Source organism: Nesoenas mayeri, assembly GCF_963082525.1.
Source record: "Nesoenas mayeri genome assembly, chromosome: 6".
NCBI lineage: Eukaryota > Metazoa > Chordata > Aves > Columbiformes > Columbidae > Nesoenas > Nesoenas mayeri.
This window is the reverse complement of record NC_137545.1, coordinates 22,350,375-22,373,806: the sequence shown is the minus strand read 5'-3', so window position 1 is coordinate 22,373,806 and position 23,432 is coordinate 22,350,375. Positions and strand designations below refer to the sequence as shown.

The following is a 23,432-nucleotide window of genomic DNA, read 5'->3' as shown; positions in this document are numbered from 1 at the left end:
AATCATTTGCATCCACACTGTAAAGCAGTGAGGAGTTATAAGCCTAAAGGAAGGCACAGTTTGAGTTTTACTTTGCTATCATCTACATGTAACCCCAAACATACTGCTGAAATCTCTATCACTTCCTACTCTTCTCCCACGCTACTCAAGGCCGGTTGTGTTGACTGTAAACTGAGGCTTATGGTTATACACAGATTACTTGGGAAGATATGATCTAGATCCTGAAATATTTTGTAGAAAATATTTCACAAAGAACTTTGCAAAACAGGAAGACCTGCTGCTCTGCATTCCTTCCTCTGCTCATCACTTTTTTAATCATGTGTGCATTAGTATCCTTAAAAAACCTGCATTTTGCAGGCCAAACACTACCACTACCACTACCACAACAGAAGGGTGTAGATGGTTTTCATTCTATATTACGCTCACCTTTCTCATGCTGTGTGTTGGGTTCCCTCCAGTTGTTAAATCCTGTTCACAGGCTGTACTGTCCAGCTCATTTTTCACCTACAATAAACCAGAGCTTTTAGGACACAGATGACAGGATAGACAGCAGGCTGGAGGCATCAGAAAAATTCCTGAAATGCCAACTGCACCTTCCTTCTGCTGTGCACTTACTACTGGGGGAACAGACACAGGGGTCTGGAGAGCTGCGAAAACACTCGCAAGCTGCTTATTATAACTAAAAAGCTGGTATTTCCCCACTCCCGCCCCCCAACCCAGCCAAGGACATCTCTGGTGAAGCAAGGGCAGGGACCGGCAAGTCGGGCTCAAGTGTGCGTACCGAGGAGCTCACCTAAGGCAAACGACAACATCTTCCAGGAGGGGACTAAATCCTTTCCAGGATGGTCTTACTCCCCTGCCTCAGCGCAGGGCTCCCCGCCTGGCGGCCGCCCCTCCCGGGGCTGCCACCTGCCGCCACCGGCCTCGCAGGGCCGGGCGCTTCTCCCGGGCGGCCGAGGCGGCGCCGGGTCACAGCCCAGCCGCAGGCCGAGGCGGGAGGGCCCCCCAACCGGGAGCCGCAGCCCCGCTGGCTTCGGCGGGGAGGGCGGGCAGCCGCGGGGGCCTGGGCGAGCCCATCGCGCCGTGCGCGGAGGGAGGGAGCGAGGGAGGGAGGACGGACCGAGCGACCGGCGGGGGAGCCGCCGCCGCCGCCAGCCGGGTGTGCGGCGACCTGATCCCTGTCCAACATGGTCGCCGCTCATACCTCCCATTCCTCATCCTCCGGCGAGTGGATCGCTTGCCTGGATAAAAGGTATCGGCATCTTCCCAGGAGCGGCTGCGGAGGGATGCTGTGTGCGCGTAACCTGCCTCCCTGCATGCGTGCATGTATGTAGGGATGGATGGATGGATGTATATGTGTGCGAGTGTGTGTGCGCTGACACCCACTTCTCGCTCCCCGTCAGCTCCTGCCTTACATAAGGAGCGTGCAGGTGGGAAGCAAAATGCCCGGAGGAAGCAGAGCTGGGCCGGCGGGGCAAAATGAGGGCTCGGAAAGCTGCGGGCAGCGGAGGGCACGGGCAGTCCCCGCTGGGACAGCCGCTCTCCGCTGGGCTCCGCTGCCCGGAAAACGCTACACGTGGTGGAGGAGGGGGAGCTCAGGGCGGGGAGAGGGTGTCGCGGCCCGGGGGCCTGGGGCTGCCGGCCAGGGACCCGCCGTTTCGGCCGTGGCAGACCCGCTTCTTGCCGCTTTCGCGCCCCCGTCCGCCCTCTGCCTCCCCACGCAGCCCTTCAGCACACCAGCCCCCGCCTCACCGTACCTCAGCACACCAGCCCCCGCCTCACCGTACCTCAGCACACTACCCCCGCCTCCCCTCAGCACACCAGCCCCCGCCTCACCGTACCTCCGCACACTACCCCCGCCTCACCTCAGCACACCGCGCCTCACAGCCCGCGCCTCGCCTCAGCGCTCTCCCCCCGCCCCCCGGCACAGCCGCCTCACAGGTTGGGCGGGAAAGGACGGACCCTCGCCTCAGAGCGCTGCCTGGCTCCAGCAGGTGCGGGACTATTGGTTGGAGGTGTGTGGGGGGAATAAAAATGTCGCCTGGCCGAGGCCGGCGGCGGCTCCCTTCAGCGGCGACAGCCTCCTCCCCGCTGCGGCGTCCTGGGGCCTGCGGGTGTCCCCCGGGCGGGCCGCAGCGCTGGCTGCGGGTGAGGCATGGGCGGGCGGCCCGCACCGCGTGGGTGGCACTTAGGGCTGGATAACGTGTGCGCAGAGGTGCTGGGCTCACTTCTAAAAATGCAGACGAATTATTTATGTATATTTATATATACATGTATATATACATACATATATATATTTGGAGTGCTTTTCTGGGTGTTGCAGCAGAAAATGATTCCCGCAGTTGCATGGCGGGCAGTTTGAAGGTCCTTTGCTGTATTCCTACCTTCAACACTTACTGGATTAGTTCAGAAGTGATTTGATTTCTGAACACTCACTGTGTCTCCTGTATTCTAGGAAAATAGTTTACAAAAATGGAGACCATAAATATGCTATACAGTTTAAAGAAAGCTAAGAGAGAGAGTTCACTTAAATGGTGTCCAGCGGTTTACTGAGCATTATCTGCTGACTTTGACAGTTGATGCCATTTGGGGCTGTGCTGTGGAGAGAAGCCTTAATGTACACAGAAGGAACCTTCCTCGCTTCATAATTTCTATCATTGTGTCCTAGTGTTGTAGGACTGCACCCCGATGAGGTTTTCCTTGACAGTCCTGGCAGCAAACTATAAGAAGCTAAGGAAACTTTTGGTTTAGACACCTACCACAAATACTGATCCCCCTCTGTAACACATGACTTAAAAGAAGGCTAACCTCTTAGAGGTTAAATAATGCGTATAAATGTTGAAAGTACTCTAAATGTACATACAGATAGAACTGATGATGGTAACCTGACCATATAAAAACCAAAGTGAAGCAGAAGGCTTGATTCTCCGCTCTGTAAACTGAGTGGAGCAGACGTGAAGGAGTAGAGTATGAGCCCCAGTACTTTTGAATAGCAGATGGTGTAATTTCTGAGGTTTCCTAAATGCAATACATTGTGAGATCTAAATTGTAAACTGAAGTTCAGGGGTTTGTGCTTAATGAGTTACATAGCCTTGGGGAGTGAGTGGTGTTTTTAGGAAACACCTGAGAAGCATTTAATTTAGAAATCTCTCTGCCATTATAATGATATGAAAATTAATATGCTGACCATTTTTATAATGGGGATTTCAGTAGAGCTATTAAGATGAGACTTTTTCTTCCTTTTTTTTTTTTTTTTTTTTGGTACTTGGAGTGAGCTAGTAGCACCAATTTGTTCAGTGAAAGGAATCATTTCCAGGTATCCTAAAGAATTATACATTATTGTCCTTTTCCAGAAGGCAATTTGGATGTGGGACAAACCCAGGACATGAGAGACTGTAGTTTTTTCCTGTTCTCTGCCATGCTTTGCTTTGTGATCACAGGAAATACACTTATGTGTTGTGTTCTATTTTTCCATTTAAAAAATACAGTTAAAGCTATGCTGGAAAAGTACTATAGGAATCTAAGTACTATTTGATAAAGCATTTTTAATTAATTTACACACTTGTATTTCTAGAGTATATTTCTTTTCTATAGATGATCTATCAGTGTACTCATTTGAATTATTGTGTAATTTCTATGTATTTTAAACCTTTTAAAAAAATCTTACAGCATTTTTAACCTACATGTGAATTCTGTAAATATAGGATCATTTAATGAGTCAGCTCTCTGTAAGATACCATGCGTTTCTATTGAATAATAAAGATAGTTTTATTATGTTTTAGTTAATATATTTATTTTTTCAAGGGGAAGGCTGTTCTACAACTGGTATGCTTCAGAATTTTAGGTGAGCCTCATTTTAATCAGATGATTAAAATGGCATGTAATATGGATTATCCAACTTAATTCTTAAAAAGAAAAAGGAGAATTAAACTCTAAATTGAAGTAATATAAATAACGTACAGACATGATGTATTTTGTATATGTTCTTCATGTTTTTCCCCAAGTCACCCATGAAACTAAAACTACTAACATCTAAAATGAGAGCACATAGAAAAGAGAAGAACCACTAAAATGTTTCAGGAGAAATGTTATTACTGTGTAGGATACTGTGGGCTGGAACCACCAGTGCTTCGACCATACAACCTCCATGTGTGGTTACTAACCACAAAAGCCGAAGATCAGCACTTAAAAATCAAATATACAGGACAGTATTTATATATAAAGTCACAAGTGCAAAAATACAGAAAAGCAGGAAAAGAGAAGTTCAGAACACTGTGCTCTGTCAAGAATGTTTTATTTTAACAGGAGAGACAGAGGATCAGCATTGATTGACTGTACACCTGGAGGTATAAATAGTTTTTCTGTTAAGGAAACCCTGTCCTTTTATCTTTAAAGTAAACAGTTGCCTTACCACTGTTTTCCTAGGGAGCAGAAGCATGCATGCATCCTAGCATTTTTCTGTATGTCCAATCTACACATAATTAAAAGAAGGTTGCTGATTTATGCAAGTGTGTATAATTAGCTTAAGAACAATATCTTCCCTGCTCTTATGGTTTCTTTCACATCGAAGACTGTCTAACCAAGAAATTTCCATGTTGACATTTCCTTATTGAATGGTAGACAAAGTATTTTTTGCCTAACTGTGATTTCTCTAAACCTGATCAAATTCAGATGTTTTACCTGGATTCAAATACAAACTTTTAAATTATATGTCCAGCATTTGCAACAGTCAGAGATCCCAGGATTTCATACTTGCCCACAACATGTTGTGTTTTTCTCTGTATTAAGTATAACCTTCAGAGCCTTAGCAGACTGGAGGAGCAGATCACAGAGCAAAGTGTGTAACTTTGCTACCCCGCTATGCTGAGAACGTTATGATCTTTGCTCAACTGTTTATAAATTATTTAAATATGAATGGATGTTTCGAGAACATATTGTACACACTGAGCTTTTATATCCTTGTTAGACTTTGGACTTGCATAATTTACATCTAACAAAAGCAAAATAACACAGGATAATATCTCAGATTTGAGTATAAATTTAGACTGAAGCTGTGTAACAGCAGCATATTTGAATCAGGATTTGGTTTTTAGTTCATTGTAACATATATTTGAGATTTAAGTCATTTGTATATGGTTAGTAATCAACAGGTCTCTTGTGAGTATACAGATAGCCTAGGATGAATAACTGATATTCTGAAAGAGTTGTTGTAAAAGAAATATAGAAAATTATTGTCAAATATAATGAGATATAAATTTATAATCAAGAAATATTGTGAATATTTTAGAATTGCTTTATGACGCTATTTTTTTTTACTTAAAAAATATTTTTATGCAACTGGTAAAACATTCACTGACTTCTATATATTTTAAATTTCTACCTTTGCTTTTTATTTGTAACACATCCATGGAAATAACACCACCATTTTTCGCCTAGTTTGGATCTAAACAAAATCATGGGCATACACTGCAGCTCCTGTCGGCCCGTGTCCTCATTGTGTTTTCTGTGTGTGCAGGATGTGGCTAAGCTGGTGTGTACTTGGATCCAGTGGGAATAAATCAGCAACAGACACTGCTGTCTTGGAGACAGAGCAGTATAGACATGGCCTGTGTGCTTTCTAGCACTCATGCAAAGATACAATCTTCTGAAGAGTGATGATTAATGACAAATTTCTCTTTCTGCATCATGCCACTCATTTTCTAGTGCAATGCAAAGGTGCAGTCTTTGCTGAATAATAAGAAAGCCCTTTTTCTTTCAGTATCTCCTCAGAGATACCAAAATAATTGTTAATATAGCTTGCCACGAGCTTGTAGGTCTGTGCATTTTGTTGAAAAATGACTTCAAAATAACTCATATAAAGAGTAGGAGTTGTATTTTAAACATATTCAAGCTATTTTATTCCCTGCTCGCAGGCTTACATATTTCTAGTATCAGCTTTCATTTGTTACATGTGCTTGCAGTAAGGTACACACTTGTTCTACGGCCAGGTATTAAGGGGAAGAAATAGTGGTTGCCCTAGGCATTCATGTGTATATACATTGTCATGACCCACCTGAGCAAACTAATGTATGTATATGCCTCTTAGGACATATCTTTAAATTTAGTTGGTATTATAGTTTTCTGAAGTGGCCACATAATTGCTGTGGTACTTGTGTAACTGTAGGTGTTCACCAGATGATACTGGAAACATGTCTAAACTGTCAGTGCCTGAGTTATTTCTGGGTCATTCTTAGGATTCAATCTCTGAAATTCTGAGCACATTAAATTTATTTTATAACAAAACCTCATGTTCCAGGAAAGAAATAAACCCTCAACAAACCAGCTAGTTCAAATCATGCCCTCAAAGTCAGGTGGTCACCAGGTATTTTTCGAATATAAGTATTTTTCCTATCCAGTGTGACATTTAGTTTTGTCTGTGTCTTAGAATTTGCTGCATTTAACAAGCTCATAAATCCTATGATACTCCCTTTGTTCTGTTAGTATTTTCTGCACTATATTTGGCATCATCACTTACTACTCCTGCTGCTTTATCAATATCCTTAAAAAATGTTTCTTCAGCTGACTTTCCACTTCATTGCTGAATTCAGGAGTTGTCAAAATGTATGTCAATGTAAATCTGTAGAGGTTATTTCATAGTTTCTGTAAGTTGTACATTCTCATTAGCTGTAACCATGCAGATCCTAAATGGGTAAATGTGCATTTAGTGCAGTGTGTTGGTGGATGGCAACGGCCAGAGTTTGAATTAAAGGATATAATCAGTTATGCATATTGTTCAATTATAAATTTAATTTGCAATGTGTCTCAGAGTCTGTCTTCATATTAAAGTGCTTTTAATGTCTATTATGAAGCCACAGTGCTGGTTAATGTAATTTCATCCAGATCTACTTCTGTCAAATGGAATTTTAACTATCCTGAGCTCCAGTTCACATTGATGAAAGTTGCAGGGTTTATTCAGAAAGGTTTAGTCACACCTGGGTTGCAAACCATGTACCACACATAAAAAATTTAATAAATGAAAGGAGAAAATTTCCTTACAGTTTTATTTATTCTCTTGAAGTATTTCGTCTTTTAAAAATGCATATGAAGGTGAAAAACCTGGTTTTATGTTTTGTTACCTAATATAGCTGTATTGCTTAGGTAGTACATTTTAAACTTGAGAAAAATATGAGTATTATTACTTAATAAATACATCTTTTGCCATTTTGGCATAATAAATAGATTCATTGATGTTATTTTGATGATGACAACAGTTACGATGATAATACATTTATTAAAAATACTTTGTAGAAAGTGTTCAAACTTTGCATGAGTTTTGCAGGCATGTGGAAAAGCAGTTAACTGATGCCATGCTATTTAATTATTCTCATTATGCTCTCTCACAAGGTAAAACTATACCAATCTCATTCTATAGATTATAAGCACTTAATAGAAATTAGTTTGAGTGCTACTACTTTTAGTGTTACACTGTAAATCTGGAGGTTTTTCACAGACAAAATTCTATGTCCTAGTAAGGACTAAGGTCCACCTCAGCTTGGGACACCTAGTGTGATTTCATTCCTTACCTTAAACACTGAGGACATTTCCCAGGAGCTCTGACCAAATGCAAAGGCATTTTGTTGTCAAACAACTTTGATCCTAGTTAATTTTTGTGCTTATTCACAATCTTAAGCAAACAGCTAAACCTTATACTAGATGTTTGTCTCTGTGTGTCATTTGATAGAATTAAGAAGTTTTAATTCTGGGATACAGTTAAGGTTCCTTATATGTTTCCATGCTGGCTGTTTTGTGTGTGGTGGTAGTTTTTTTTGTTTGCTTGTTTTGTTTTGTTTTTTTATTGATAAAACACAGGTTGAGTAGAAGGTACATTCTCTAAAATAGATAATTAGTTAAATTATTTACTGAAATCCTCTCCTAGATTCTAGCTTCATTTCCAAATGTGCTGGATCAAAATGTGTGCCCTTATAGTCAAAATATTTGTGGAAATTTAGTTGCACACAGTAACATTAAACCCAGTATATTTTGAAGAAAAGCTCCTGAAACAAGTGTCTTTCAGTAATGCATTATTAAGAAACATTGTAAGGAGTGTGACAATTTTCAGATCACTACTATGCATATTACTTAGAAGTTTGCATGCCTCTTTGTTCAGAGCACACCTGTGTGTCCTCCTTCAAATGCCCATTTCACAAACTTGCAAGTGGAGGTAACTGCTGCTGATACAAAGTGCTGTAGTGCAGCTGCTGGCTATAAAAAGCCACTAGGAACATGACTTTAATTTGTCTTTCTCAATAAATGTGGAGTTTGGTTTCTCACTGTGGTGCTTATCTTTCAAACTCTGAAAAGCGTGGCTCAGCTACCTGTGAGAGTGCTTGTCTTTCCATGGTGACTCGCTTTACTGTGGTCATGAAGCAGTTTTGTCAGAAGAAAGAGCTTTTCCTGCAGTTGTTCTGCCTGACACAAGACACTCCTTGCCACATCAGTGGAACTGAGCCCAGTGCTCACCTTCCTCTGAACTAGATGGAAACCCCATCTCTTGAGCCTCCAGCAACTCTCAAGAAAAAGAGCTACACAGTCTATGAATTAAATCCCCCCAAATTTTGTCCTTTTGACAAGACCAGAAGTGGACGAGATTTCTGAACTCACATTTCAGAAAGAGCACTGAGAAAACAGTGTTGATTAAGTTTATACACCCTGATGCATGTTTTTTGCTAACCCAGTTTGCTTTTCCCCTGTCCAACTGCATCAAGCAACCACTAAACACTGAGATCCTACAGATAGGCTTGAATTGAATCAGCTGTGAACAGTTGTATGGATGGAAGAGTCTCAGACACAGTTTTTCTAGGAAAATGGGATATTCTGAGAATGAGCTCCATTTTGTCCCTCGTTGGGTTTTGCTGTTATTTGAGAGTCTGTAAGTTAAGGGAGTTAGTATTCCAAGAGTTAGGGCAGTTTGGGTAGAGATCTTGTATAAATGGCTTTTAAATCTGTTTGCAAGCTGCACCTCCTAATCTTCTTAAAAGGATTTTGACAAGAGGGTTAATGCTTATTAGTACCTGTCAGCTCGTGCACAGTCAGAAAAAGAGGAATGGGTGAAAATCTTGCTTAAAATATTTCAAAAGGGAGCTGTTGTAATTGATTGTGGTTTGAAGTGGTAAGAGGATGTCATGGTTGTGTAGAAGCAACCGTATACACCAGAGAGTTATTATTCTCATCTGTATTTAATAAGGGTAAGTTGGAGTATAAATGAAAATAGAAATTTAATCCCTCCTAGACTTAATTTAATAAGAAAGATGAGAGATAGAGATTCAATGTGAGTAGGATCTGGCCTTCTTCCCTGAAACAAAGATTTAGATCCCTTAAGTCTTTGGTTCCAAAGAGGAAATTTTATAAAAATTCTGTTGGAAGGAATGCTTACACTGTGGGTGTCACAATAAGATGATAAAGATATGTATTTATGAGCCTAGTCTTTGTTCATTGTAAGCTACCTGACTTTTGTTCATTTAGAAGCTCATGCACTGTCTGAAAGAACATTTTTGTCAGTAAAATTAATGAGGAGCATTTGAGTTAGTGATAAGTCCAATGATCACTGACCGTTGTCTATCTTTCTGGTACGCATTTTTACATAAATTATTTCTGTATCTGATCCAGCATGATCTCCTGGAACATTCTGTGTTTATTTCTGTGCATGGTGGTAGGCATGTAGTCTGTTAAGAAAGACTCTTTCTAATGCTGTCGGTTAGTGGTTGACTTACCTGCTGATTCACAACATTTGATAATCACATTTAAAATGTATGTTATGGAGCTAATTCACTTTAGTTTCATAAATACGTTGTCGTTTTCTGAACGTGCTGAACTGCTGGCCCACAAGCTACTTTGTTGGAGGGAGTTTTACAATTTTATTTTTGTTTGATTTGTTATTAAAGTGTTAGTGTAATAGATTTAAAATATTTTAAATATTTAGATTAAAACTCTTCACCCTTACCAATGAAAAGTTATGATTCTTACTCGCCTATTTAATTTGTCAAACATTAAGAGACAGGAACTGTGTGAAGAAAATGTACTTATTAAAGTTGTATTTCTTGCTTGCAAGTGAGAAAACAGAACACTCAAATCAGTTTATACTCAGTAAAATGCAAAAGAGAGATGTGGTTATAGGAGTTACTGCAGATATCTAAAGCTTTTATTTTAGCGAGGCAGAGAACTCCTATTTTGGGCACCAATTCTACAGACCTCTTATATGTTTGGACATCTGTTTATTCATGTTCCCTTACAAACTTAAAAATACATATCATTCTAAGCGCTTTAGGATAAGGACTGTATCATCATATATACTGTTACAGTAATTGGTGCAGTAAGACTTTGGTGCTGCATGGTGCTTCTTGACACTGTCATTGTTGAAATGATAATAATAATCATGCTCGGGTTGATAGTGGACAGTTGTTAGGATGTTTTGGAAGGGTTTCATTATGGACCTTTGAAATGCATTTTAACTGGTTTATATTCTAGTGTGACATTTAATGCAAAGATTTGCAAGTTTGGTGCATGCAGGTGGGGATGTTTCTCTGATAAAGCCCTTGAGAATTGTGTCCTTTGTTTTTTGCAGACCTTTGGAACGTTCCAGTGAAGATGTAGATATAATATTCACACGACTGAAAGAAGTAAAAGCTTTTGAGAAATTTCATCCAAATCTTCTCCAGCAGATATGTCTCTGTGGATACTATGAAAATTTGGAAAAAGGAATCACATGTAAGAGAGATTCATATAACGATCTATTTTATGTAGATAAAATTGGGGATTAGGCTGGGATTGTCTCTGGGAGATCGATGAGAGAGCACCATCAGTGGAATGGCTATAAAAATGTTTACAGTCATAGTCATGGGGGAAGGCAGGACTAAAGTGCTGCTTGCTCTACAAATACAGTTTGTAGTGAATCTATGGTAACAAGACACACATTGCTGGATTTAGGACTCTGCCACTGTTTTGTTGTAAAATTAGAAGCAAGTCATTGCACTTAAGCCTGATTCTTTCCCTGTAAATGTATTATTGTTCTCCTTTGTAGATGCTTTGTGATGTCAGGGGCAAAAGTATATTACATAGGCACATCACTAGTAGCCTTCAGTTTGTAGTCACTCCGGATAACACGAACCAGATTTGCAGAGCTGCATATTCCTGCGAGGTGCAACAGCTCTGTGCCTGCTCTGGCAGCCTGTGTGCCAGATGAAGGGGGGCAGCTGTGCTTGATCTGGGAAGCTGAGATGGAACTAAGTGGTGATCCTGTGATGGGAATGTGCAAGTTCTCAGAGCTGTACCAGGGCAATGGCTGATGGAGACCTGTGGTGTTTGATAGAGTCTTGGGTACCCCTGAGGTAAATCTGGCATGCTTTAGGCACACAGCACTGGGGGTTGCTTAGAGTCGTGGGAATTCCGATGCTCTGTAATCACACAGTTGGAATGCCTAAACATCCAACTCCTGCAGTTACCAAAACTTTCACTGAAGTTAGTGGGAGCTGTGTCTGCATTGGAAGATTCTGAATTTCAAAGGGACATTGTTCAGAAAGTATTTTTGGGGTTGTTTGTTTGTTTTGTTTAACTAAGATAGCAGTAAAAGAGAGGCAAACTGGGGAGAAGCGTGGAAAAATTCTATATGCTTTCATTGTTTCTGTAGTGTATCAACTATTTTACTAAAATATGTGCTTTCCAGTGTCATTGCAAGTATTATTGTAATAGTAAGTAAGTAGTCTGATATGGCAAAGTCTATAGTGCCAGGAGTGACTACAATAGTACAGTAATATGAGGGAAGATGTTTATTAATGTTTCTAAACTTAAGGAGATAGCTCTTACTAACAAGATTTCATCTTTGCAGTGTTCCGTCAGGGTGATATTGGAACAAACTGGTATGCTGTTCTGACAGGATCACTGGATGTGAAGGTTTCTGATACAAGCAACCATCAGGTAAAATAGGTTTTTTCATCAAACCCATCCAGTCAGTAGTACAAAGAAAGAGTATGACTTATGCTGAGGTAGATAACAACAACATATATTGTACAGATATTTTTTCTTATCACAAGCATGTTTCTCTGAGTCTCTTTTAGTCTCAGTTGTCTTTTGTCTATGGAGGCAAACCCTGCCATTGATTTCAAGAAGACTGAAATGTAATGCTCTGAAAAGGGGTCTACATTTTAATATGAAACAAGTCTCCTCTGTCTTTTCTAGTAGTGCCTTATGAAGTTAAGCTAAAGATCTAGAAGTTTTTAATTAATTCCCTGGAGATATTTTAATTCAGTCCTTGTTCAGAAAGTTCAAACCAAACCCTCCAGTGGTGGAGTCTGATAACAGTATGCTGTAGTCTTCACTGCAAGAATGGGAAAGTATTATAGTAATAGCAGAGTACTGGAGCCACTGCCATGTTAGACCAGAAGCCTACTGATAATACCTATTCAGTGTTAAGAAATATAAGAACAAGTAAAATTCCTCCAAAGTTGCAAGTGATTTCTCAGTGTCTTGGCATTCCTGAATTTACAAAATCAGAAATTCAGAGTAAATACAAAAAAAAGGATGAGATATTTTTCCTGGAGAGAGCTCCAACCCATGCTGTCAAGTGTTGTGCTGACAAGATGCACACTTCCTGCTGTGAGCTGAGTCTTCTGAGAAGGCGTCATGTCCCATTCCAGTTTGAAACCTGGGATCTTGTAGCTCAGCATGGGCTTTTACCTCTGACATGTCACGTGTGTGGTGCAGCTACTCAGGACCTGAAGAATAACACTGCTCCTTTTTCCAACCTTGATTGAATGTAACATGCTTGGGGGGTGGTGTTGGTGGTGTTTTCTTTGTCCAAGGCTTGGCTGATTGGGAAAGGTTTCTAGCTCATAGGAATTTGGCAGAAATTATATTTTTCACTTTGTTGAGCCATGCAGCAACAGGGAGATTGGGTCAGAATGCAAATCAGGGCAGTGTGTGAACACTGCATCTTTCTACTTCTTACAGTAAAATGACAGATACAAAAGGAACTTCTTTCACATAATTATTTTTAGTAACCTCTTCACTATACTAAGTAGTGACTGATTGAGAGTATAATTACTCTAATCTGAGCAATTCTCAGCATGGTCTGTCTGTCATTGGTATTGTCACAATTTGGAACAGTACTGAGGTCTCATGAGACCCTTTTCTGTGTAGATCTGAAGCAATCAGGAATGTTCTCTGGTGCTTGCCAAAAGATGGCACTACACGGTTGTTAAGGACCAATGTTCTTTACTGAATCAGAAAGAAATATATCCACAAAAGTTTTCTGGATGTTGAAGTTAAATTAAGAATTTGTTTGAAATGTTGATTTGTTGCATTAGATGGAGTATGAAAGACTTAAGCCTTTTAAGAAATCTAATGTAAATATTTTTTTCTGCTTATTCAGGTTCCCTGCATTTTTCTGCGAATAGGAAACTACAGAAGTACAATTCATGTAGTTCTAGAAATTATATTCTGCAGTAATTTCTTAACCTTGTGTTTCCTTCTCAGAGGAGAAATGACCTGAATTCTTAATGCTCCCTAGTTCATAGAATCATAGAATAATAGAATGGTTGGGCTGGAAGGGACCTCAAATTTCATCTAGTTTCAGCCCTCCCGCCATGAGCAGGGACACCTTCCACTAGACCAGGTTGCTCAAAGCCCCATCCAGCCTGGCCTTGAACACTTCAGAGATGGGGCATCCACAGCTTCTCTGGGCAGCCTGTTCTGGTGCCTCACCGCCCTCAAGGGGAAGAATTTCTTACTTATATATAATCTGAATCTGCCCTCTTTCAGTTTAAAGCGATTACCCCTTTTCCTATCATGACATGTCCTTGTAAAAAGTCCCTCTCCAGCTTTCTTGTGGGTCCCCTTTAGGTACAGGAAGGCTGCTGTAAGATATTCCTGGAGCTGTTTGTTCTCCAGGCTGAATAACCTCAACTCTCTCAACCTGTCTCTGTAAGAGAGGTGCTCCAGCCCTCTGATCATCTTCGTGGTCCTCCTCTGGCTTCGTTCCATCAGGTCCATGTCCTTCTTATGTTGGGGGCCCCAGAGCTGGATGCAGTACTGCAGTGGGGGTCTCAAGAGACTGGAGTAGAGTGGGAGAATCACCTCCCCTGACATTTTCGTCGTGCTTCTTTTGATGCAGTTGCCACAGGATACAGCCTCACCGCCAAAAGTAGAGCAAAGAAATACAGAAGTTCACCTGAATTTACAGGTTTAAAATTTTGTAGTCTCATGTAAAAGTAGAGAAGGAAGAGAGAAGCTAACTTTGTATTTAGGTTCCTATTAGTTAAAAGGTCTTTAGACATGACTAATAATCTTTTACCATGTAAGATAAGCAGGAAATTGTACTAGATGACCTCCTGAGTTTTCTTGCAGCTTGAATTATCCTATGATTATAAGATGATGATGCCTACAATGTTAATTTAAATATGGAAAATAATTAATTTGATTAAAATATATTATGCCCACTTTTACTAGGTGTTTAGCTGTCTGCCTGGGGAACATAAATTTCAGCAAGCCTGGAAACAAATGCTTTGCGTAGCAGCTACGATGTGCTAACTCTTCATGCATTCACCTTTGGTGGTTGGTAGCTTGTTCCCATTAAACATGCAGTAAGTTATTGTGCCCTTGGTGCTTACTAAGAATGTCTTAATGGCCTTTGCTTCTGCAGAGGCATGTAGTTATATCTTGCACTAGAAATTATATCTAAATGCACTAATGGATCGAGACTTCAGTGCAGCTAGTGAAGTATTAATTCATGCCCATTCTTGCTGCACATTAGCTTACTCATGCAGACACCTGTGATTTCTCACAGAAAATGATAGCAATACTGATTAAGACCAAGTTGAGAATTCATATAAACAGAAATATTAACATTACCTATATTTGCTATTATGATAAGAGTAAGCATTCCATGTACTGATTTAAATGTTTTAATAAAGACAAACACACACATTTGGGATCTCATAAATAAAGCCTTGCTTTCATATTGGTTTGGAAAAATCCTTTCTGGGTGCTTGCAAAACTGTGTTCTGTCACAAGAGGGCAGTGTCAGAATACGTAACAAACTGAGTACAGGCAACGTTCAATACTTAAATGTCTAGTTTGAAAATCATATTCAGCTATTTGCAATATACCTGTCTTAAAGAGTTTGATCAGAGCAGATTTCTCTGTTACTGTCAGTTCTGTTCCACTGAGGTGGTAAAATATGCTAGGTGCTGCTGATCATGATGGTAATTTCATTTGCCATTGAAATAAGGGAATACAATTTAAAATACAAGGATCTGACAGTATTACCCATCCAGTACATCCTGCGTGGTGGGTGGTGTCCTTTCTGTACAAGTTATTTATGAATTTTCTGGCTGTCCAACATTCAAGAAGAGACTGAAGAGGATTTTTTTTAGGGTAAAAATGTCACACTATGAATTGCAGAGGTAAGTGTAATGAACTGATTTGGTCTTGCCTGAACTTGTTTGTAACAAATACCTTGATATATATTGTACTTAAAAGTCACAAAAAGACTTGGTAATTCCCCTTCAAAATAAACAGAAAATGCAGCCTGTTTAGAATGTATCAGGAAGAGGTCTTTACCCTCAGTTTTTAACAGATTCGGAATTTAGTTTTTATTTGGCACTACTAGCTTCCCAATGTTACAACCAAGATGTATAGCTATAGAAGTTCCTCTTAGAGGTATTCCTTGTTTGGTGTTGTCTTAAAAGTACTGCCGACTGCCTTATGTATGTTTAATTTTTTAACTCTGTTTTGAAAATGAGCAGGTTCTGAAGAATGTCTGTTAGTGATATCTCAGAATAAAGCTGGGAATAAGTGCATTATGACAAAAGCATCAGTGTGACATCTTTGCCAGATTCTGCAGCATTGTGTTTTACTGAATTAGATTCAGAGCCTTTTACTCCAAATCATCGAGATTTATATTCCTATCTGATAAAATAAGAAGGAATAAAGAGAAGAAAGACAAAGACCAAATAACAATTTGATCTGCAGTTTTGCTGTAGTCTGCCAGCTGAATCATAGTGTGCAGTGGGGGCCATTGCTAGTTTATCTTACTTGTGTTTGGGTGGAGTTTTTTTAAGCAGATCAGATTTTTAAAACAGACCAAACTGAACACAGGGCATTGACTTTACAAACAATTAGCCTTTCTAATGAAAGCTTTAAAGGAGGAGCTGTGGGTGCTTGGGTGGTAGAGCGGTGTTGTTTGTAGGAAGATGCAGAGAGCTGGGGATCAAAAGCAAAATAAGTTAGTGGGGTTGCTGAGAAGAATGACTGTGAAGAAAGAGGTTCAGATGTCCTTGTCAGAAAGGGAAGAATCTCCTGGCTGTTTGAAACTGAGGACAAAGGAGGCATATGATAAGATGAAGTGAAAACAAGGAAAGGGATTTAAACAGGACAGTCCTTGCAATACTGCTTCCTGCACGTAAATGCCATTACACGTGCTTGTAAATAGCCGTTTTAGATTTTGGAGATAACCAATGTGAAGTTGCAACATAGGTTTGTGCTGTAGTGTGTAGTGTAGTGTAAATATGCCCAAGATAGCTTTAAATTGTTTAGTTTAAACATGGGAAGTGCTTTACCCATCCTAACACAGAGATTGCCTGAACTAATGTACCCAGCTGAAAAGCAGGGTGTGTTGGCCCATGCTGAGCTCCACAGTGTCGTGGTTGTACTAATTTTGGTTTTGAACTTAGGATATTTGAAGAGAATATAGACATATAATTTCACTTCTGTCTGCCAGGTAACCTAGCAAACAGTCCAAGACATCGCAGGCAGCTTTTGAAGGATCAGATAGAAAGGTATGGAAATAATGAATATGTTATTACAGTACAGTTAGTCTGATCTGCAACTATTTTAATTAGGAACTAGAAGAAAAGCTGGTTACAGTCTTTCTAGAAGCATAATGCCTCCTTTAAGCAAATGACCTTGTGTTGTGTGAGGAGGATGGCCTAGCATATGTTGGAAAACTGCATTTCTAGTGTGGGAAGATATTTTTATGTTATCTTTAAAAGCAATTTGATAAAGATTTCCTATCTGAATGGCTGAAACATACTCTTGGTGGAGGTAGTGGAACAGGAAAATCACTTCGTAGATAGTTTACTTTCATGTGTATCCTTTGGTTTCTCTGTTACAAAAGGAATTTTTTGCTGAGACAAACTGAACTGTTTCAAAGTAATAATAAGCAGACTTTTCAAAATGCCAGCTTTTTCTGGTTTCCAGTTAAACATGGAGGTGGTATGGGGTCCTGGAGGGACACAGGTGCAGAGGTGAAATAATGGTACAAGCTCTGGGAAGATGATGAAATTAAAAACAAACTAGCTACATCAACTCCCTTAGTAAGTCAAAATACTGAATAAACTAAAATTTCAAATAAGAGTGCCCAATCCCTTTCAATGTGGCACTTGCAATTTTTTTTTCCCTATTTTCTGAATTTCTCTTTCAGACACCATTGTTTTGTTTACGCACAGTACAAAAATTCTGATTGCCAGGCTGGAAAATAGAAAGTGTCACAAGTCAGGGAGAAGTGTGCAGGGATGTGACTTGTGATAGCAGGGGAGGAAATAGGGCAGAGCGTTGTTTCTGATTCTCATCCATTCCATAGGATGGTCCTACAAATTCAATAATGTTTTAGACTGATGGCGGGGCAGGGTCAGGGTGGGAGGTTTAATAACTCTTCTACTACATGTGTCTCACCTGGCAGTGAGAGTCAGTACAACTGAATACACAAACAGCCTCTGATTAGAACACTACCATTTTGTTAGTGCATTCAAAGCACAGATAGCAACGCAAACAATCTCATCTTTTTAAGTCTCTAATACTGCCTTTCAAATAGCAGTGTGAATTTAGCTGGTTACCAGTGGCTAGAACCCCCTGCTGCTTCTGGCATGGCAGAGGGGAGCAGCAAACAGTTTTCAGCTGCCAGCAATCCTCCTGAAGGCTGCACTGAACAGCAGGAGATTCTGGAGTGTAAGGTTAACAGGTGTAATAGGAAACACACCTGATTCCCCAGGAGGCTGGAGATACATAAACAAGGGGCAGAGACAAAATGGGGCTCTGAAGTCTTGAAGAAGACAGATGGGCTTGTTCCTTAGCTGGCTGTGAAACTGCATCTCTGTGGAGAGCAATGACAGCCAGGGAAAAATCCTGGAAGAACCTTCACTTGATGGGAGCCTTGTCTTAAATGAACATGGGTAGGGCCATTGCAGCTCATTGACTTAACACCTCACAATGTTTATTTATTTCCCAGGCTGAACAGCTGCCTCATCAGAAGTTGTCTTAGAAAGTGATTCCTTAACCAACACCTTTCTTTTTAATTTTTCCTTTTTTTCTTCTTCTCTGTTCTGTCTTTAAAGATCTATTCTTTAGGGTTGTAAAGAATCAAAAAAGGTGAAACATTTCAAAGGAGTTTATTTTTCTGTAGAGAGGGGTGTGAAAAAGAAGTTGGAAGATGTAAATATCACTTATGATCCACCTAATGGAAAACTTTCTTTGTCTGCCAGGCTGTTTGGTTATTCTGGCCTAAACAGATCTTTTATCTGAACTTTCTAAATAAAGGTGAGAATAATGTATTGGAGACCCAAGATGGAGTTTTGTGTGAGCGGTGGGCACATTTTCTTTGTAGCTCTTTGAGTGCAGTTGTAGGGTAGCATGCAGATAGTGTTTCAGCTCTGAAAGGTAAGCTTGTTAAGGCATATATATATAGCATATATTGTAGGCTGTTTGTAGAGACTTCTATTTAGATGCCTAGGTGCTCATTCCCAGATATTCTTTGTTTTAAACAGTGCCTGTCTATATTTGCCTTCCTTGAAAATTTCTGGCAGTTAGTAAATTCTTCATAGATCTTTTCAAGACATAATTGATTTTGTTTTCCTGAACATGTGATTCTATATGGTAATATCTGTGCAAAAGCAATTTGCTATGGTTCAGGGAACTGGACTATTATGGGCATTTGTCTTTGTAATGCAATTATAAAGCTACTAACTTGATCTTAATAACGTTTTCCTATTGCCACTTATTAGGTGCATGAAAGGAAAACAATGCAATTTTAAAGACAGAAAATGATGCTGAAATATGCTCATGTATCTTTTCTGGATTATCAACCACGAGGATGTAGTGGATGGGATAACAAAATTTTCTGCTTTAATTTTTGTGGATGTTTCATGAATCCTATGTTTTAGGATTAAACTATATTTCTAGTGTTGTACTAGGTAAAATTAGCATCTGTGTTTATGTGTGTTTGTCTGGTTGCATGTATTATTTCCTTAGTAAAGTGCAGTTTGTATCAGTTTAAATTTTTAATGTTTTTGCTACCCTTTTTTCTTTATTACTCGAAAGACAGACAGTTAAGGCCCAACTTAGAGACATACATGTGTTCAGCTTCAAGCCTGTGCTTAGGAACGTAGCAACTTGTAAGGCTAAAATATAACATGTATCTAATGAATCCTGATTCATGAAGTTATTTAATTTCTAGTAGTCTAATTTTTTGTCTGCAGTAGCTCACAATTTGATGTTGGAATTACAGAGGAGTTCCTGGCCAAGGGTAATTGATTTAGACATCTTTCTATCACATGAATGACATGTGCTCATACAGCCTCTTTTGAAGTGGATTTACTGCATGTTTGGGACCCTCCTGGATACTCTGTTCACTGTTGTTTCGGACTTTAATAGTTTTCTTGAAGTTTCTTGACTTATGTGAAAAAAAAAATCTAGTACTTAATCAGCAGGCAACAATTAACAATTGGGAGTTTACTGGCATTTTCAACGGAAAGGGCAATAGTTGATTAAGCTGTACAACTGCATTGTGCCCAGACCTTGCATTATAAATACAAGAAGATACTATAATTGAAAGTTATGTTTACTGAGAAAACATAACAGTCAAATTTTCTTTCTGACAGGGGTAGCCTATGTAGGGCAGAAATTTATATTCTAAGATTGCATTTCTGATGCTAGTTATCTTCTGATCACCTCTGACATCTCTAAAGGATCTCATCATCACAGCAGTCTTTAGAGGCAGATGAACACTAAAGCTGAAGGTGACTCTTGTGTTCTCTGCTTTGCAGACAGAAATTCAACTGATGGTCATAGAAAACAGAAGTTCTACTTGCATCTGCATTTAGACTTCCCATGTTGTTAATCAGCATATTGATTTTTTTTTTTTTGGCACTTTTAATTAATTTTCTTTTAAAGCAAAATGCTGAAGAATCTTAAGACAGTGCTATTAGCAAATGTGACATAAAAACTCTTACAATATCCTGGAATATTTAATATGTGTCCTTTTATTTTTAATTCAAAGGATGCTGTGACAATATGCACTCTGGGAGTAGGAACGGCTTTTGGAGAGTCCATTCTGGATAACACTCCTCGCCATGCTACGATCGTTACCAGAGAATATAGCGAGCTCCTTCGAATTGAGCAGAAGGACTTTAAGGCACTTTGGGAGGTAAATTCAGATTTATTTGCAGTTTACACAGAAATAAGGTGATTCAACCTTTTGAGTGTTTGTAATGAAATATGTGCATGCTTATGCCATAAGTAAAGTAATAATTCTTTAAAAATAGTTTGGACAAATAGGAAAGTCTTTTTGCTTCTTTTTAGTGCTTCATATTCTGCATGGTTACGTACTCCTGTATTTCTTTCTTGCGGGCTTTCTTCTAATGAAACAACTTACGTGAAATTTCTGGTGAAATTTGTTTGTGTACTGGAGGTGTTGCTTTTTTAGTCTTAAATTTGCTTTTATTGCCAGCATTTAAGAGGAGAGTCTATCCTTAATATACTCTGATATTTTAAATTATTCTCCTTTACTACTGTCTCATCACTAGCTATAGGGGGTTTAGAATTTCCAGATGGATTAAGATACATTAAAAATTAAGCTACTGATTACATGTGGGTTCCCTTAAAACTTACCCTTGTGGAGAATGTACTGCTGAGGGTCTTCATTTGATAATCTGTGTGTACTCTGTATCCATACAGAGGAGACTTCGTTAACATGTTACTGTTCTAAGTTACTGAACTTCAATCAGTTTGCATTATGATGAGTTTTACGCTTGATTTGCAAAGTGTTCTGGAAATTGAAAGGGCCTGGCCTCCACTACTGCCAGTTTGTACTGCCAGCCTTTTTTAGTTGGTAACTGTACAAATTGAAGTGTTATGCAGAATTGTCAGGTGGTATGACAGTGTCCTAAAGTTGCAGATCTAGGGACAGTAACTATATTTAAGTAATAGATGTTGGTTATGGCATTTTATTTCAGCTTCTCTCCTAATTGCAGATAAATGGATTTTTTTTTTTTTTTTTTTTGGCTTTCTCTTTTCTTGAGAAAGAGCAATATTATACTCCAGTTAATTTTCTTGAAGCACTATTGGAGTAAGGCTGTCAGAAAGAACATGAAATCCACAATTAGGTACACAGACCGAGGAAACAGCACTAACATCATCTTTCTACAGGGATGTGGCCTTGAGTGTAGTTAATGGTGCCTCATGACCAAGAGATCAAAGACCAATGTGTGATTGAAACATGCTTGCCATTGACTGCTCTGGCAATATCAGCTTTCGTTGTCATATCATGTTAGTAAAGTTTCATAGCAAATCTGAAGAAATTCACAATGCAATATTTTTCTGCAGTTCATGCATTTTTTTCTCTACAGGGGCTGCATTATGATTTTAGACTCTGGCATTAAAAGATTAAATACACCAGTGGCCTCATCTGTTTTAACATGTGCTACACTTGCCAGTGGTCAGAAATTGTTAATGATGTAGGTGTTGCTTTACAAGCTCATGATGGAGGAGAATAAATACAATAGGCTTCTTAAATAACTTTTTTTTTTTTAACAATTAACTTCTAATTGGAATAAGCAGAGTCATATCTGCTGTATATATGATCTTCCTGTTAAGCATTCAGAGGTCATTGGTTTCCTTTCTGAAATATGGGGGGAGTGGAGATTAAGTTCCATTCTTAAAAATTTTGAACCTTAAAACGTAAAGCGGTTTTAAAACAAAAATGCCAACATCATTTGCTCTTTAATCACTAATACAATGTAATTTCCAACAATTTTCATTATTTTTGAGTTTTTTGATGATAGATACTTGTTGAAAGTGTTGGGTGCTATCATAGGGAGTCTTCGCATGCATCTTGTGTGATGCCGTTTTGATGGAATTGTGCAGCAGAGCCTGTCACTGATGCTGCAGGTGTCAGTCACAGACCACAGTTCAGCTTTGTGCTGCATCTGCCTTTTGTGCAGTTTTACACTGAACTTTTCAGGTATTTTGAAGTGCTTTCTTTCAAGGAGGCTATCCTGGGGCTCTTAGTAAGTGGAAAATTTTGCCATGAAATATAGCTTTGCTGGTTAGTCTGGGCTAGAATTAAATTGTAGGTTGTTGTTGTTGTGTTTGGTTGTTGTTGTTTTTTTTTTCCCCTCAAGGCAATATTCATCTCCTTGCAATTTACTAATCCCAAAGCCTACATAAACTGCAGCTAGGGTGTGATAAACAGGGAATGTTGAAAATGGACAGAAAATTGTTTAAGAAAATTCCCCTAAAATATGCTAGCAATAACAGCAGTAGTGTATTATTAATGTTATCTGAAAAAAGTAAATATGTTTCTTCAGGGAAACTTTTTTTTGTGGATGCTGTGTTATTCTGTCTACATTATCCTAAGATTCATATTTCTTTGCTGTGACAAAGCCCATGTTGGAAAATGGTTATTGATACAGTGACTTGCCATTCAGATAATTATTTAATTTGTTTTGAATGAAAACCCACACAAAGTCAAGAATGGATCACAGATACTTATTATTTGTGGTAACATGGGGAAAGTAGGAAAAGACAACAATGTCTGCGTCATAATCCAGATATGGTAAAAAAAATTCTAGTGCATACAAATTTTAACTCTCCCAATGATGATAATTTAATTCCAGAATTTAATTTAAAAAAAGTTGACTAATTCCAAAATAATGCTGTTGAAGAACAACGTAAATAAACTGTAGGAATGGCATTCTTAAAGTGGTTACTGCTTTTATGAATGTTGGATTTTTATGATTAATTATAGAAGTGCAAAAAACCCCATTTTATATATGAATAATTTTTTTGTTTGTGGGCTTTTTTTCTCTTGAGGGAAAGAAGACATGAAAACTACCTGTTAGCTGATTAAACATCTTGGGCATACAGAGCAAGAAAATTCCAAGACTGCAATTTTTAATATTCTTTTAAGTTGCAAATATAATATTGGAAAGTGAATCAGTATAAAATGATTCAGTGTTGACTTTAATCTATTGTGCAACTAGTCTGAAATGATAAGACTAAGAACTAGGAACTATTTTACTTTATGGTAAAAATCCGTTAACACTGAAACCTACTGATGATGTTCATGTTTGCTGGACGTGTTTTTCTACCACAAATGTATGCAGTTCTTTGAAAGACAAATATCTGTT

At 39.0% G+C, this 23,432-nt stretch overlaps 1 protein-coding gene across 2 annotated transcripts in view; it reads left to right on the top strand.

Moving 5' to 3' along the window:
* Positions 1-1,187: 1,187 nt before the first annotated feature.
* RAPGEF4 (Rap guanine nucleotide exchange factor 4) overlaps positions 1,188-23,432 on the top strand; it is a gene marked incomplete at both ends in the record, with an annotated part of 145,115 nt that continues 122,870 nt past the window's right edge. For both annotated transcript variants that reach the window (XM_080346775.1, XM_080346774.1), the window contains 4 exons: positions 1,188-1,252; positions 10,601-10,743; positions 11,861-11,949; positions 20,303-20,449. In XM_080346775.1, coding sequence (XP_080202901.1) covers positions 1,188-1,252; positions 10,601-10,743; positions 11,861-11,949; positions 20,303-20,449 — 444 coding nt within the window. The remainder of the gene's footprint in view (positions 1,253-10,600; positions 10,744-11,860; positions 11,950-20,302; positions 20,450-23,432) is intronic.